This window comes from Microcebus murinus, chromosome 26 (genome assembly GCF_040939455.1).
Source record: "Microcebus murinus isolate Inina chromosome 26, M.murinus_Inina_mat1.0, whole genome shotgun sequence".
Taxonomy (NCBI): Eukaryota; Metazoa; Chordata; class Mammalia; order Primates; family Cheirogaleidae; genus Microcebus; species Microcebus murinus.
In genome coordinates, this window is record NC_134129.1 from 8,145,376 (window position 1) to 8,163,104 (window position 17,729).

A 17,729-nucleotide genomic window follows, 5' to 3' on the forward strand; every position below is an offset into this window, starting at 1 on the left:
ACACATACTATGTAGTATCCCAATTTGCCTAAACTAGGGCCTAGATGTACTCATTGGATTACACATATAAATTGGATTACAATTATATGTATGTATAAATTGGATTACACATATAAATCCCAGCATGTGTTGTAGATGTGGTATTTCCTGCCAAGTTACTGAAAAACACACTTTACAGAAAAAAAAAAAAAAGAAATAAAAAAAACAGCTTTTCTTTACCTATTAGCATTACATTCTCTTGTAAGGAAGAATAATTGTGTGCCTTTCCATCAAAAGTATGGTTAATGAGGAATGACATTTGGCAGTCCATATTTTATTATTCTGCTTTTATCCATTTCCTAGTTTTTAACAAAAGAGTTCTGTAGAGTTTCAGCCTGGCTTCATTAGGAAATCAATTATAAATATTAAAAGAATGGCAGTGGTTTAAGACACATGTAAGAGGTATTTGTCTTGGTCTGTTCAGGCTGCTATAACAAAACATCGTAGTCTGGGTGGCTTATAAACAGCAGAAATTTATTTCTAACAGTTCTGGAGACTGGGAAGTCCGAGAGCAAGGTGCTGGCCTGTTTGGTTTCTGGTGAGGGCTCTCTTCCTGGCTTGCTGACAGCTGCGTTCTTAATGTCTCCTCATATTAAAAAAGGGAGCAATGGAACTCTCTCAGGCCTGCTTTATGAGGAAATTGACCTCATTCATGAGGGCTCTGCACTCATGACCTAATCAATTCCAAAAGGTCCCACCTACCACAATCATCACTTTGGAGGTTAGGATTTCAACACAGGAATTTGAAGGGGACATACACATTCATTGCTTTGCAGCATCATATCATGCCATATTTTACGATATTTATAAAATGATTCACAGTGTTAATTGCAAGTGAACAATTTCCCTCGTCAGTTTTTTTCCTAAATATTAGTTATATATTTAATTTTTTAAATAATTTTAAAACTGATAGGGTATGAATGACAGTACATTGCAATAAGCATCATAATTGGAATTATTTAAGTTCTTTGTTTAATTTTCTTAAAATTATAAAGTAAAATAAACAAAAAAATTGAAATCAGAGTAAACTAAAAATCTTCCCATAAGGCTAAATATTCTAATGCTATATCTTAGAGGTGTGTTTTATTTTTATGCCATCATTTATTTTTCTTAACACTAATTTTTAAAAATTTGATATTACACCATCTTTATTCTCATTGCTTCACAGATGCTACAAATATATTTTTATTTAGTGAAAAATATTTTGCTTTTATTTAATTTCTATAAAATCTATGCCCAGACTCAAATATGTTATTTGTACCACATTCTTTGCCCTAAGACTATGTTATTATAATAATATCAGCTGAAAACTTTCAAAGTGCTGGCATGTGAGCCCAGAACAGTACAGAGCTTTACTTGTATTATCAAATTCATTCTTCAAAGCCATCCTATGTGGTATAGTTTTTATTATTATTTCATCAATGATGGGTTTACCCAAAGCTATGCATTTAGTCATAGATACATTCAGGACTGCTCCCAATTTTATTACAACCCCCATGATCTTAAATATTTTGAAACACAATAGTATCAAAGTGTGAGAACATCTTTATTGATCTTTGATAGGTTTTAAAGTATTGTTTTCTAAAGGGTCAGTGTAACTTTTTAGTGTAATTTGCCATGTATAATGGCATTAACTCCACCGTTTTCTCCAGCACTGAGTACCATCATTGGTGGTGGTCATTTTAATTTAAAATGAGCAAACAATGTAGCCTTTAATTTTCTTCCTTTTTTAAAATAAGCAAAGTGAAAATATTTTCTGTGTAATTAAAGTACTTCTTTTGTGAATTTGCTCTTCTTCCTTTTCTCTCATTTATCTATTGGCATCTTAGTGCTCTTCTTATCCACTTGTATCAACACGATCTCTTGTTTAGGAATTTAAGTCATCATTTATCCACAGCTGGCAGTCTTGCTTCTATAAGAGGGTGGTTATCTTACTTACATTACACACTTCATATGCGTATTGATCAACTCTGTGTAAGACCCAGCTAACGTAATTTCATTTGAATCTTCTTTGGTTCTGGAAAGCTTCTGTTATCATGTTTTAATCTGCTGAAGGGCAAATTGAATATCGTGTTAAAACAAAGACCAATGTTTTGTTTTTTTTCATTATTATCATAAGGCTAAAGGGGCTAAACTATTTTAAACTTGGATAATAATGATCTTGTTATAGCTGCATGCAGTTACTCACAGAATTCCAAGTGCTAAAAACTGATGAGGATGCTGATGTAGCGTGTATTGAACCCTAGCTCACAGACAAAATTGGCTGCTATTTCTGGCTCATTTTGGCTTCTATTTCTGAATTATCTCTAAGGCTTGTAAGCATTTTCAACCTATACTTATTATTTATTGATAAAGGAAAACAATGTGTTTTTTATACCATCTGGCACCAAGGTGTACTGTGACAGCATCTTCAGAGTTTATTTATAAAGATTTATTTGGGGGGTTATCATTTCACTTCATATATTTATAGAAAAGGACCTTGAGTTTTAATTTTCTTAATAACATTAATGCACAGTATGATCTGATGACTAAACCCTTAGAAAACGTATTTTGTGGAAATGATTTTTTAATTGCATTGGCCATTATGTATTTATATAAATTAACCCAAATGTAATTAGTTATTTAGTTATATTACAAATGGAAATATTTCATATGGTAACATCATATGGAACATGAAAAATATCAATTCCTCTGAGATAATGAGAATCTATTCTGTCACATAGATTATGATATTACTAAGAGTCATAGCTTAACAGTTTTCTCCCAAAATGTGTGATGTGCCAGCCCCTGATCAAACTGAAATATATATATTCTCTCACTTTATTTTCACCAAACCTATGAAATAAGATCCATTATTATCACTATTTTATAGCTGTTAACCTAGACACAAAAAGGTTAGTTAAGTTACTCATGGTAATTTATTTATGTCATCCTAAAACAAGTCAAAGAAAATATCAGTACCAAACCTAAAACAATTCTGAAAAAAGCGCTTGATTTTATACTCTTTCAGACATTTTTATTAAATTTGATTAAAACTATAATGTGTAATTCTAATGATAGGTAAGATGATTTCGATTTTTCAGGACTAAAGTTTATAGATTTGGTGTTACAGTGAATTGCATGTGAGTGTATGTATGTGTGTGTATGTGTGTACTGATTGGTAAAACATAAAGCTTATTATAATTTTTAAAACTAAGAGAACTTTATAAAACGCTCATTATTTTTAGAATCATTACTGTGTTTCTTTGAGCATTAGAACAATAATCAAGTATTAGAACTATGTGATCAGGTAATAGCCAATCACAATGTAGTTAACGCTTTCCTAAGCACAATTCTGTATGAGTTTATAAACTGTGCAGTCTTTCAACTAGGGCATTTGTACTTTATTAGAAAATTACATCATCTTTTTCTCTCGCTAGAAAACAATTAGATACACTTGTCAAAAGCCAAAAATTATTTATTTTTATTAAGTTGAAACGGTGACATTTAAAATGAGCACATATATGAAACCTTTCTATATGAGTGGGTGTCAGTAAGTTTAGGTAATCATGCTATTATTAGTTAATACCAATTGCAGTAAAATATTGACTACTTACAAGTGTCACTCATTATGATTAAACTGTGAAGAAAAAAAGATCAAGGAATCAACCTCGTCTCAAGAAACTAGCAGTCAAAGAAAAAAGGGCAAACTTTCTTTCAAATGCCAATAGTAAATATTTTAAGCTTTGCAAGGCATACATTCTCTGTCACAACCACCCAGCTCTTCTGTAGCACCTGCTATAGAATCTGTAAACAAGTAGCTATGTTCCAATGAAATTGTATTTACCTAAACAAGTAGTAGGCTTGATTTGGGCCATGGCCATTAGTTTTCCAAGCCCTAATCTGAATGCAAAGACCAGGCAGAAGCAGTAGGAAAGTTAACTTATATAAGATTTCAGTAAATGTTTAAGACATTAATCAAATATATGATGTAATTATAAAGAAGTATATCAAGATCTGTCAAAATATTTTACAGATGTTTTACTTACTCTTAGAGTATTTTGATATTTTGATATAATATAAATCAGACTGTCAATATCTCTACAGTAAAAATAATTACTCAGCAAATTCTTTAAAATATAATAAATAGACAAATTGGAAATAAATGTCATAGCAGCCATATTTGTTTATCAGTATTCCATTTTAGTGATAGCCAAATCCTCAGATATTTAGTAGTACTAAAAGTCAAAATGTCATCAATGCTATAAAGAAAATACAGAAAACATTGTCTACTTTTCTTTGAAAATAATCCATTGGAATTTATTTGGAAATATTGTCAGTCTTCATTAGCATTTGAAAATTTATTGAATGTTTATTATATTTTTTCTTATTTGATATAAAATAGAATAGACACATTTCAAACAATGGAGGTTCAAAATAGACATATTTTAAAGAAAAACTGAGACCTGCTGGTAGACGGTATCATTACTGAGCTCACATTGCAGTTCTCTTCAAGTCAGTATAAATGCTATTCATTAAAAAAATAATAATGATACTTAAAAGTAAATGCATTGAAGCACTAAATAACTTCTATGCTGTATTCTGCCATCAGTTTACATGGTTTCTATCAATATAGTACACTTAATAAAATAATTTACTTTGTATTTTCTGGATTTTTTTACTATGAATATGTGGAAAATTTTTGAGAACCTTGAGTGCTGCAATATCCAGAAAAATGCATGTATTATATATTGTTTGCTTTTTTTATATAGCAACCACTCTGAAAATATATATTTAGAAATGCATTTTTAAAATCTGAAAATTTCAATTTCAATTGGTAGTCTTCCATAAATGACTGGAGAAGTCACATAAGCATAACATTTTTCACTAGGCTGTGATAAGTAACTCCACTGGCATAAGAAATCAGTGGGTCAAACTAGCAAGACCCGAATGTCCCTCCAATTTTGTAGGCTACATGCAAAACATGTATTTAAAGGGCTCTTTACAATGTCTTCCAAATGTAAATTTTGAGGGAATTTCTGAAGAAAGATGTATTTAAATGGGCTTACATCTTTATTTATATGTCTATATTAATTGCATACAATTAATTCAGATATATTGGCTCATTTTGTTCCCTACCGAATAATCATTTTAAACAAAATAAGAATAACAATTTCATACAGCTCTGTATTTCTTAAATCCACAAAATGCTTCTTAATTTGAAAGGCATTGCGGAAAATATTTAATTGTATGCATTTAGGGTTTTTTGGTTTTGAAAAGGAAAGCAGACATCTGAGGAAATTCTTACGATCTTTATGCTATAATCGAGGGACTGGGATCTCTTCCTTATCTTGGGCTCTCTTGTTTGCTTTTCAGTTGCTGCGAATGTGGCTGTGGGAGGGCTTCTTCCCTGTGCGCTGTTGCCCATCCAAGCCTAATATGGTTAGTGTTCCCTCCCGCTTTCACTCCCACGTGGTGTCCACCTATATGTATGACCGTCAGCATCCTTTTCCTTTCTCCATTTGTGTACATTGTAACAGTTAGTACCCTGCTTGTACCTTATAAGTGAGAGTAGTTGAATGAAATTGGCTCCCAAAGGTGAATCCTGACGAGGGATTTCACGATGGACTATTTCAAATAAAATATTATACATCTAGCACATCATCCCAATGTTAATCATTCATACCACTCTTCGGAGGCTTTTACTGTCATTCCAAATGAACCCAGGGAGTTGTAAGATTATAACTTTGTTCTACATTTAACATGTCACCGTTTTTGTTGTTCCATCAAGTAAAAACCATATCGCACGTGGAAATAGAACGCAACTTCTGTCCAGGTGAAATCACTTTCTCTGTCTCCCAGAACCATGTAATGACCATAATGTATCTGGGATCTTCCATTGTCATATCATTGTGGATACATGTGGCATTGGAAAATAAAATCACATGCAATTTTCAATGGTTTATCTAATTTTTCTAAGCTTTAATTATTTTGGCTATTAGAAGTGACATTCCTACGTTGATACCAATGAAGTAAAAAATATGCGCATATTTTGGAATCAGTGCCCAACTGGGATACTCTTAATTAATTATAAATATAAATATGAAATATACATTTGAGTTATAACTATAATGCTGTTGTATAGAATGTAAGACCAGAGAACTCTATTCACAGATTTATAGGGGCTTTTGCATAAAAGGAGCTACCTTATAGAAAGTGAAATATTCCAGATTATTTCTTTCAAGATTAAGGAATCTAAATCCAATTTCTTTCTAGATTAAAGAGTCTAATATTGTAATGAGCTGTCATTTGTAGTTAAAATTTGCCCCCCAAAAAGGGCAAAATGCATTTTAGAGAATTATGGAGTTTCCTAGGGGCATTTGAAATTGTTACATGTATTCTCTAGGTATAAATGATTTTTTGTTGCTTAAAAATGTATGGGTGTGAATGAGTGTACAAATAACATACATATGTGAGAAGTGATGGAATGGAAACCAATGATATGAGAATAAGAGAGAGTAAACAAGCACATACTGATGGAATTCAGGAAGCTTTTTCTCAATCTCTTAAAAATTTATATTTGGAAAGTTTTAAAGGTGAGGCGAATGTGATAACCACTACACTACAGAAACGGAAAAAGTTTTAAAGGTAACATGAAAGTGCAGATTTTTCCAAATTATTTAACTTACACAGGAAATTCTTATGCACATGGGGCTGAAGTGACAAGCCAAATGAAACTGAAATCTGGCAATAGGTAAAGTATAAATTAAATGGCTTTATGCTGTGTTTTCTTTTAATGTGTTATGAAAAACTAGAAAATTATCACTGAATTGCCCGTGCTACTTCAGTACTTAGGATAGTTCCATACTTGATATAAATTAAAAGAGATAAATTATCACTGAAGCAGAATAGGCATGATTTACGTCTTAGAAAAAAAAAAAAGATTGACATCTCTGCCTACACTGAAGTAAATATCAGAGATACTTCGATGGGAGTCTGAACATTTATGAGCCCATGACTTAGAAAGTATTGGTAAAGATGAACTTTAGCTAGATTTAAATGCTTGATTTTTAAAAATAGTATCTATCTCTACTGTGTAGTTGGTTTCAGGAGGTTTATAAAATAAATAAAAGAAGAAACAAAGTAGGAAGGTAGAACTTTTTCTCCACAAAGAACACATCAGGAAACTGACGATAACACTATCTTTCTTCAAATAATGTTAGGAATTACAGAGGTGATGAACATGTGTGCGTGTATGTATATTTGTATTTGTACAAGTGTGTGTTTTGATTTAGCCACAAATGCACTTAGGTACTCAATAAAATACCAGCAATTTTCATGGAAAGGTTTATGAACGAGCTAGAATTTTTAAAAAATGTATTCTTAGTAAAACAAAATAAAGCAAAAAAGACAAAATTTAGTTGAACTTATATAAATTAGACAATAATAAACTTCTTCAAAATTGGCTCTGGGAAAGAATGAAAGATAAAAATGTTTCTATTGCTACGTTTTCTGAAGTTCCATTTTATAATTTCAAGTCACTACAAGGTTTCAGTTAAGGATAGCATTTGTTTAGATTAAAGCGTTAAGGAGAAAACAACCTCAGATAATGGAAACTAAGGGCTGATAAGAATCATTTCTCAAGTAGTGTCAATAAAATGCTAAGAAATCTGAAATCCTATCACCTAATTTCTTATGTCTAATCATACCAGCATTTTCGATTGCCATGTCAATAATTTTCAAGGAACACTCTATCATTATCATTTGCGAACAGACACATTTGCAATTCTGGAATAGAGATTTGTAGACATTTTGTATCTTGGAATCTTGTTGTTTTTCATTTCTTGAAAGATCATTCATGAATATATGTGTGGTTGGTTTTGACCTTAGTATATTATGATGCATATACTTTAAAATTGCTCATTGTCAATTCACTGACTTTTAGAAATACACTGAAATGCCTTGTGGAAATTTAGGGTTCCTGAAGAGCATGATTTCAAAAGTATTGATCTAGATCCTTGGTTCTGGAATTGAAATATTTTAAAGCTTTGGCAAGGTTCTGATTTTTACTCTGTCATATTTCCCACAAGGAAACCACAATCCATTATTTTTCAAAAGCATGATGTGCCATTTACAAGATGAAATTTGTAATTACATGTTGCCATCTTTAATCCTTTCATCTCAAATTATTTTCCATCACTATACTTGCTTTCTTTGTTGTGACATCGTAAACATAATGTTAATATTCCAAACATTCTCCCTGCTTTAACTGAAATCTGCCCAGTGATAGAAGCTATGTTTGAATGAAACTCAGATGTCGAGATTTTAGCAACCTATCCTAAAGACTGCCCACATTTTTTGCAGAGGTATCTTTTATTATTTGCCTTTGCCTTTAGGTCTATCACAACCAGCATGAAACTCTAATCATTGTTTTACTTCTCAAAAACAAAAACAAAAACATAGTTTTATAAACGACCAGTGTTGAATTTACTGCTTTAATGTAAATAAGATATTACCATGTGTACTTCCTAAAATATTGTTACTATATATGCCTGAATATTCACTTGTGTTTGTACTTATAGAAACTGATATGTATTTATACCATAATATTTATTATAAATCCTTCTGAAATATCTCATATCACCAAAGTAGCCATCTTTTGCATTTCTTAAGTTCAAACATATGTCAGATTATTTTTTTTTCATTCATTAGGTTTCATACTTTCCAGTGTTTTCATATCATTTACTACATCTGCTGAGGGGTTCAAGTGGCAAGGGAGAAAGTCACTACTTTGAAAATAGAGATTTTAAATTCTCATTTTGTTCATTTACCTAATCTCTGATCTTTATTAGATTATCCTCATGTTTTAAGAAATTCATTTTCGTATTTTTTAAATATTTTTAATCAGACACATAAGAGATGAACTCTCATTTTATAAAGCAGATATTAAAATCTCTCATAATGCAGAGATTAAAAACAAAACCACAACAAAGCAAATTTCTCTGGCAGAAAGGATTATGAATGTTTTTGAAACATTAACTATTATCTTGATTTTTCAATAAACCATTTTTTTCTCTATTACGGAGATTATTTCAGTCATCTTCACAAGATATTTGCCAGGGAGGTATGTGGAAGTACTCATTCCTTTTATACAGCAGGAAAGTGGCAAAAAGAATACAACTATCCCTCTGTAATAATTTTAGACTTCCATTTAAAGTGCTTTGTGGCATGTAGATGTGAGGGTTGCTTGAAATTTATATAGAGTATACTAAATTTAAATTGCAGTCTTGCTATGAAAACTATAATATAACCATGAATTATTCCAAAATATTCTTTTTTAAATAATTATGAAATGTCAGACTATAGGATATAGTAAATGGGCCTAATCTGAGTGAGAAATATGATGGTAGCATCTATGAAATAGTTAAAAATTAATAGGAAATTAGCTACTCTAGCATTAGAACAAAACTTGTTAAAAACAGGGGAACTTAATCCTTATATGCTACACTTAATGAAATGCATTGTTATATCAAAATGCTATGTCAATTAAAATTTAATCCAATATTGAGAATAGCCTATAATTCATCTTGAGCATTTTTAAGTATTTGATATTTGAGTTCTTATCTTTCTATTATAACTAATTTTTTAAAAGACTTAAAAAGTTCATTAATGGACAATTTACAAATTCATGTGTACTATATTATTTTTGAGTTTAAAAACAACTTTTTTAGAATATGGAGATATAAAATAACATGTAAGACATCAAATAAGAAATAATTTAGCTTCTCACATGCCATTAATCATAGAGTGGTTAGTATCCTTGATCAAATATGAGATGGTAACCCACAAAGTTATGCCCTCATTTTGTGTAGTATAATCATTGCATCATTTCCATATCCAAGGAAAGTGTGTTCTTCAACATGAATACATTTCTCTTGAGAAGGATACTTGGGAATTTTCAGCAAGTAATAATAGATTAGTTTCATTTTTCTGTTTAACTTAAATCTGACTATGAAAAACCCAAAATTTAAGTATTCTGGTATTTTAAATAAGGAAAATATGAATAAGAGTTATAAGGTTCTATTAGCAAGACAGCCTAAATCTTTAATGTCCCAATTTTACTGCATATTCACTCACATTCTTATTGAAGAATACTGTCCCATAAAACAAAATTTAATCTATCTACGGTATTTATTAGATATATTAATAACCTGATGTTAATATGCTTCTTTATTTTATAAGGCTGAGCTAACCGAGCTTTTGTTTAGTTAGATAGAATCCTGAAGTGAAAGAATAAAAGTATTTCTCAAAAAGCTGTAACTTATTCTTTTCAAGATTCCAGCAATAAAATTCTTTAAATACAGCATGAGGTAATGGTTGAGGTCATTATTATGTTAGAACAAGGAAGTGTGTATATATGAAGAAATGCGGGTTTAAAATACGCTAAATTAAAAGTTTTTATTTTCTCTCATCTCACGAGAACATTGATATTTGCTATAATTTGTTACTTTTTGAATATTTTTCTCTCAGAGCATAGGAAAAGCATTTTTTTAATCAATCTGAAAATTAGAGGAACAGTATGGGAGTGTCTATTTCTGAGCTAGGAGCTCAGTGAGCTATGCTCACTCTTTTACAAAAAAGGTCAAAATGCAAAACTCCTCCCCCTTCCATCAGTGTGTCCCACCCCACTTCATTTAAATTAAGTGAAAAAAGTGTACAAGGTTTATTTCAGTAGGCTAAAGCAATAGAAAAATCTGATCATGTAGAGATTATTATTGAGCAAGGATTTACAGTCTTTGGCTATTCCATTCACTCATCTTTCCTCATTGGCCACAAGAGTACCATTTAGTAAATTACTAATTCTGCACATTACTTGGTACTCTACAGTGCTTGACATTCATTTATCAAATTTATTATCAAATCTTAAATTTACATGCGAGAACTAAGTTATTCATTGGCACCTCTATCCCTACATAAAGATTATTGTTTATTATTTCATGTTTATGGAAATTTCAAATATCCAAATTTTGATGTTATGACTGTAGACAAGTTTTTAAGGTCAGCATTAATATTATCAGTGATACGGTACCCAACTCCTTAGAATGGGCATGGGAGAAAATAGATTGGTTTCTAAATTACCCATCGGATGATTGCTGTATTTATATATCAAACATGTCTCTAGAACTTTTTAAGAAATATTAATTAAAAAATATGAGTTATGCCTATGTAGAATTTCTTATGCCCGTTTCTAGTACTACAAAATAAAACCATCTTGGTTTTCAAAGCTTATTAAAATTAATATATGAAGCAAAATGGAAAAAACAAAAACAAATCTATGTCTTTTTCATTCAGAAAAAGGGAATCAGTTCCAGAAGGTTGGAGGCACCATTTATGTACAGATGACATATTTATTGACTGTTTGCCTGATTGGTTCAAATTATGTATCTGGAGCAGGTCGGGAACATGATACTGAATGAACAGGCTTCCTGCAATTCTCTGTCGATGAGGCTGAGCCACTACCTGAGTGTCAGTCTATGCCAGCTCCACTTTTCCTTGCTGAATCTTATTGAGGCTTGTTTTAATGATGCTTTGGGGGGTACCAGAACTTAATTTTCTATGTTAATGTGACATGCAGCTGTATATGTTATAGAGCTCCAGAGATGCCCATAGTCAAAAATAACTCCTTTCTATTGCCCTCCTGACTCTCACCCTTGGTAATAAAATGTTAACCGCTCTTCACCAATGTATTCCCAAATCATTTTTTAGATGAGATCTAGTTTGATTTCCATTTTCATATGAGGAATTTGCATGCAATTTAAATATCCATGAGGCTTATTTAATGATAAAAACTATTTGAGGATACAATTTTGAAAGCTTATTTTTTTTTTGAAGGTGAGAGAGTTTAAGGTGGATGTTTGTTTTCTAATGTAAACTGTAAGAACATGTATAGCTTTTAGGTCTCTGTAGAATTCCTCTAACAGACTTTTTTTTTGTCAGTATTATTTAAATGACATAAATCTCAGGATAATTTTACACAATTGTACTTAGAACATTGTTAAAAAGAAATATTAATAACTTCTCTCTAGAGGAACATATAGGAAAGAATACAAGAATAATGTAATATTTAGCAAAATCATGAACAAGACAAAGTATTAAAATAACTTAAATCTTAGCTTAAATAGACCAAGTACAATTTCAGTATGATTTCATGTATTTGTTTTTTCTCTCCATTTCACTGCAGTGGTGTGATTTGAGATGTCTTAAGGGCCCTTGAATAACTAACACATCTAAGTATTATAAATAAAATTTGAAAAGCTGCCAAATCCCTATTGTGTGTTTTTCCTCACCCAAGAACACTATGTACATGTGCACTATGTACATATATTAATTTACGTTTACTCAAAATTTATTAGCCGTATTTTACTAAAAAATTACCAGTTACTTAACATGATAAATATAACTATGTTTTTTTCCAAAAATTTTGTTCCAACACAGAACATAAAGATGTGCTGTATTGACCATTTTTTGTAATATATATGTCATTACACACTAGAAAATGACAGAATAAAATATGTTTTATTTTTATATTAAAATATACAGATATTTTGAAATATTCTAGAGCTGTGGTCCCCAACCCATGGGCTACAGACCAGTACTGTCCACAGCCTACTAGGAACTGGGCTGCACAATAGGAGATGAGTGGCAAGAAGTGTGTGAGAGAAGCTTCATCTGTATTTCCTACTGCTCCTCATTGCTTGCTATATCCCCCAAGTCCGTGGAATAATTGTCTTCCATGAAACCAGTCCCTAGTGCCAAAAAGGGTTGGGGGCCAGTGTCCTAGAATATGTAACCAAGGAACAGTCTCTGTTTGTACATGTCTAATAGACACTCATTTACATCTCACAGTAGAAAATTTCATAAAGAAAATAATTGTGTCAGTCTATTATTTTGGCTGTTTTTTCTTAATTAAAAATAAACGGAATTTTTATTTTGAATAAATTCAATATTATGGTGGGAGCTTATGAATAGTAAAAGCACTTCCTTAGAGTTTCACTGAAAATAATTTAAATATTGTCATTTTAGCCAGTTGTTTAATGTTATATAGATAATCATCAACTCAGTATTCATTGGCATATTTCCTTTCCGAATAATTGTCATTGTGTAGACACAATCAAAATATCATTCACTCGTTCATTTATTCATTCATCAATGTGGCAAATATTTTCAGGGACAACTCTGGGTCAGGGGCTAGATGACTGCAGGAATTTATAGATAAATGCAAGCTGCTGCCATTCAAGAAACTGACAAATAGTAAGGAAGACAAAAAAACATATTTAAATGAGCATGTTGCACTGCAGAGTGGAAACCACACCATGAGAGGGATACAAAAAGCTATTGAGCTCTGAGGGAAAACAATTTTGAGTATCAGGGAATAAAAGTGAAGAAGGCAAAATTGAACTGGACTTTGATAGTTGGAAATTGTTAAGGAGAACATCATTGGTGAATGAACCAATATGAGCAAATATGTAGAAACATGGAAAAATATCTTGGAGATTTTAGGAAAAAGTTTAGTGCAACAGAAGTTGAACAGTTGGAGTTGATTCAGGAAATATGTGTCAGGGCGACATTTAAAAGTCTCAACCTTATTTTATTGACCATTTTACAGTACATAGCTATAGAAAAGCAATAGAAAAGTATCTAATATACAGTAATTTGTCTACAGGCATGCCTGGCATAGTGTAGGAAAGGAGTTATAGATGGAGGAGCATAACTTTGTAGGCACTTATAGTAATCCAGATGAAAAATAACAAGGCTTTAATTGAGAAAGTGGTAGAGCTAATGAAAAGGAAGAGATGGATTGTGAGACATTTACATTGCCTAATGCTTAGGATTTGGCAAATGATTTGTTGTGAATGTCACAAGAATAAAACTCTCATCTTAAGGGACTACGGCACATGGTGGTGTCATTAATAGGAAAACAAGAAGGCAGATCATGGTTGAAGTCAAGAAAAATACACTGATTTCATTTTTTAAGGTCTTTTGAGCTTGAATGTCACTTGAGTAGCTCTATAAAATAAATTTACCAGCAATAAGAATATAAATCTCAAAGAAATTAAATCAGAGGGAAAGAGATATGAATTAAATTGACAGAATGGATGGATTGAGAGGACAGAACCAAAGGAGTTCATGCAGAGGAGGACCTATGAAAACGTCCATACATAAATGTAGGAGGCACAAAATGCACAAGAAAAGTAGTTAGGGATTTCAGGCCGTCAGGAATAATTACAAACTAAGAAAAAGTCATTGGACTTAGAGGTTAAGATGTCATTTGTGAACCTCATAAGGACAGGTTTTTCATCAGTAATAAGAGCAATATGCAAAGACTTGCAAATCCATGGGTAGTTGAGAGAAAGAAGGGAGATGAAGATTGAAAAGTGGATCTGAGAGGCATTGCAGGCTGAATTTCACAGTGATGAGTGGATGTGAGTGGAAAACAAGCAGAAGAGCAATTAAAGACTCCAAAACAAGCAAACAAAAAACCCCAATTGGGTAGGGTGCTGAAGGTGGGAGACTAGTGTATCAGAGGAACATTTTTGGCAATTCATCCTTAGAGTGGCAGTGGGCTCTGAGCTGGCCAAGAGGTAAAAAATGGAAGAATGGAGCAGAACAATGTCTGGTGCATGGTTTATGGCAAAGGGAGATTAGAAATAGGTTTGGATGGCTTCAGACTTCTCAATGAAATCTAGGCAGGATTATTTGCTGAGTGTGAGGAATACTGGCGAGGGAAATAGGTTTTATTCAAAAGGAATACTGAAGTTGTTTCAAACTACTAGTATGAAAATCAGTTTAGGATGACAATAATTTCGATTGTGGTTTGTGCTTCTGAGCTCGATGTGATTGATTCACCATTTGCAGATGTGGCTGATTGAGACTTACTTTGTTCCAGGCGGTGTGGCTACAGCAAAGCAAAGCAAGATCCAGAAGAGGAAAAGATGCATTTTCATAATGGGCACAGTAAGCAAATTGTAAAAAAATAAAAACAAAATAGGGAAAGCTTTATTGTTGGTTTTGTCTTATTTTTAGAGTAGAGGATCTATAATAACCAACCAAAAATATTGTATTGAAAAAAGTGTTCTGTTACATTCCTGTAAAGCACACGGGCTTGGACATTGCTGGCTGGCTCTAGACAACAGCTGGATGGTTTATTCAATTCTTTAAGGACTATATTAAATGATATAACTATTAAAATAAAAACTTTGCTTAATATAAAATCTATTGTATTTCAAATAAAATTCCTGTGCTAATTTTAATGCCTGGCAACACAATGAGTAGAAATCTATTATTAAATAATATCGCCAGTTTAAATGAATAAAATTTCTCAGTTTTTTCTTCTAGCATTAATAGTGAGAATTTACCTGAGCAGATTTTGTAGCAGCAACCTTGGTTCCAATGAGCTGACAAAGATTACACTTTTAAGAAATACAGAAAAGAAAGTTTTAAAGAGCTTTAAAAAATACCTTAAATGAATTCAATTATGGTATTTTAATATGTTTATTTTCCCATAAATAATACAGTGTGAATTAATTTGCCAAGTAAATGACAAAAAGTTTATTTTGTTGTTATCACTTTGCCAGAGTAAAAAATAATTAAATTCATAGCTCATGCTGAAAAGCATTGGGTCCATCTATTTAATACTCCTATCTTATTTAATGGTATTTAATCTTAAAATAAAGCACTAAGAGGGTGATATTTTTTATTGGTAGCCCTTAAAGGTGATAAAACTGAGACTCCTAGAACATAGGAGTCTTGTATAATGTCATTTATAGCATGAGAATTAGAATTTCTTTTTTTCTTTCGATTTCTATGTCAGCCTTATTGCACCATATCACCAGAAAAGTTATTTTAAATTATTTTTGTTATATTAAAATTAATAATCTATGATGATATTTCTAGGTGAAACACAGGATAACAAACCAGCAAATGAACTAGTGGTAGTTCATTGTATAGTTTATAAAAAGTGTCTTAATTTCCCTACAGACTAACTATCTGCATATTATCATTGCAAGATGTATCTACTCCAATATGTCATCGCATACACATTTCTTGTGCGTGCCAACAATTCAGACTTATTAAATCATAAAAGTGATATTGCTGTGCATATGACTCTCTTAACTCAGGAGAGGGCCTGTCCTTGTAGCTCAGCTACCTCAAGGAATTAAAGATTTAAGCCATACTAGCATCTTAATAGAGTTTATAAATTTATTCATCTATTGTAACCACTTCTATTTTAATGCCCATTTATTTTTGCAGTTAAACTGCCGGGAGTAAGAACTTATATTGATCCACATACCTATGAGGATCCCAATCAAGCTGTCCATGAATTTGCCAAGGAGATAGAAGCTTCATGCATCACCATTGAAAGAGTCATTGGAGCAGGTGCGACAACGTGTTTAACTCCAACTTTTAACTTTTGTTTGTACTATAGAATGTAATATGTCAAAGTCCTGATCTAGCACAGAATGTTTTTAACCTTTTGTAATTGGCTTGCTTTCAAAGTGATATGTAATTGATCACATTTTAATGCAACCTTCTGTGTTGCTCATGCTTAAACTAGCAAATATCTGGTTTATGGAACAACAAAAAAATGAACAGAAACTGTACTTTCAAATATGTAATATTTCACCATTTACCATATATATTTAGTGAATTTGTGATATCCTAAACCTGTGATCCCCAACCCCCAGGTTATGATGGGTTCTGGTCCCTGGCCTGTTAGGAAATGGGCCACACAGCAAGAGATGAGTGGCAGCTACCTAAGAAGTAAAGATGCTTCTGTATTTGCAGCTGCTCCTCATAACTCACCCATGCATCACCACATAAGCTCCACCTCTTGTCGGATGAGCAGCAGCGTTAGATTCTCATAGGAGCAGGAACCCTGCTGTAAACTGAGCATGCGAGGGTTCTAGGGTGTGTGCTCCTTAAGAGAATCGAATGCCTGGTGATCTGAGTTTGTGGAGCTGAGGCGGTGATACTAACACTGGGGAGCAGCTGCAAACACAGATTACCATTAGCAGAGAGATTTGACTGCACAATAAATGAGATGCGTTTGAATCATCCCAAAACCATTCTTCCACCCCAGTGCGTGGAAAAATTGTCTTCCATGAAACCGGCCCCTGGTACCAAAAGGTTGGGGACCATTGCCCTCCCATAAAAGGATTTTAAATCATTTTCATTTACCCAGTAAAGTGTTTATGTGGCACATAATTAAGATCTTTATTTTCTCTTTGTCCTTTCTTTTCTTAATCGTTTCTATATATTCTGATTCCTTCCTTTATTACCTCTTATACCCTCATACCACTTACTAAAATCATGTAAAAACTTTTGCAGTGATCATTCTCTAGACTTTCTTTCAAGCATTTGTTCAACTTCAGTTTTTTATTAATAAAATTTTAAATTATATTTGTCAAATATGTGTATAAGCAACTTATATTCAATAAATGCCCTTATTCAATTGATTATATATCCATTTATGCCAATAAGATCCATTTATGCCAATGGATTATATATCCATTTATGCCAATAAGATTTTAAATATGAAAAACAAAACTAAACCATCGTAGCAACAAAACTCTTTTACAATAAGATACAAAAGAAACAAAATAATCACCAAGTATGTAACAAGGTAATTACCAACTCTTGATTGATTTATA

At 32.0% G+C, this 17,729-nt stretch overlaps 1 protein-coding gene across 8 annotated transcripts in view; it reads left to right on the forward strand.

The window, feature by feature from the left end:
* EPHA5 (EPH receptor A5) overlaps positions 1-17,729 on the forward strand; it is a 303,231-nt gene that overhangs the window by 239,882 nt on the left and 45,620 nt on the right. For 4 of the 8 annotated variants that reach the window (XM_075997884.1, XM_075997885.1, XM_075997888.1 and 1 more), the window contains 3 exons: positions 5,395-5,460; positions 14,966-15,033; positions 16,330-16,455. In XM_075997884.1, coding sequence (XP_075853999.1) covers positions 5,395-5,460; positions 14,966-15,033; positions 16,330-16,455 — 260 coding nt within the window. The remainder of the gene's footprint in view (positions 1-5,394; positions 5,461-14,965; positions 15,034-16,329; positions 16,456-17,729) is intronic. The other 4 variants (XM_075997886.1, XM_075997887.1, XM_075997890.1 and 1 more) reach the window with 1 other exon arrangement.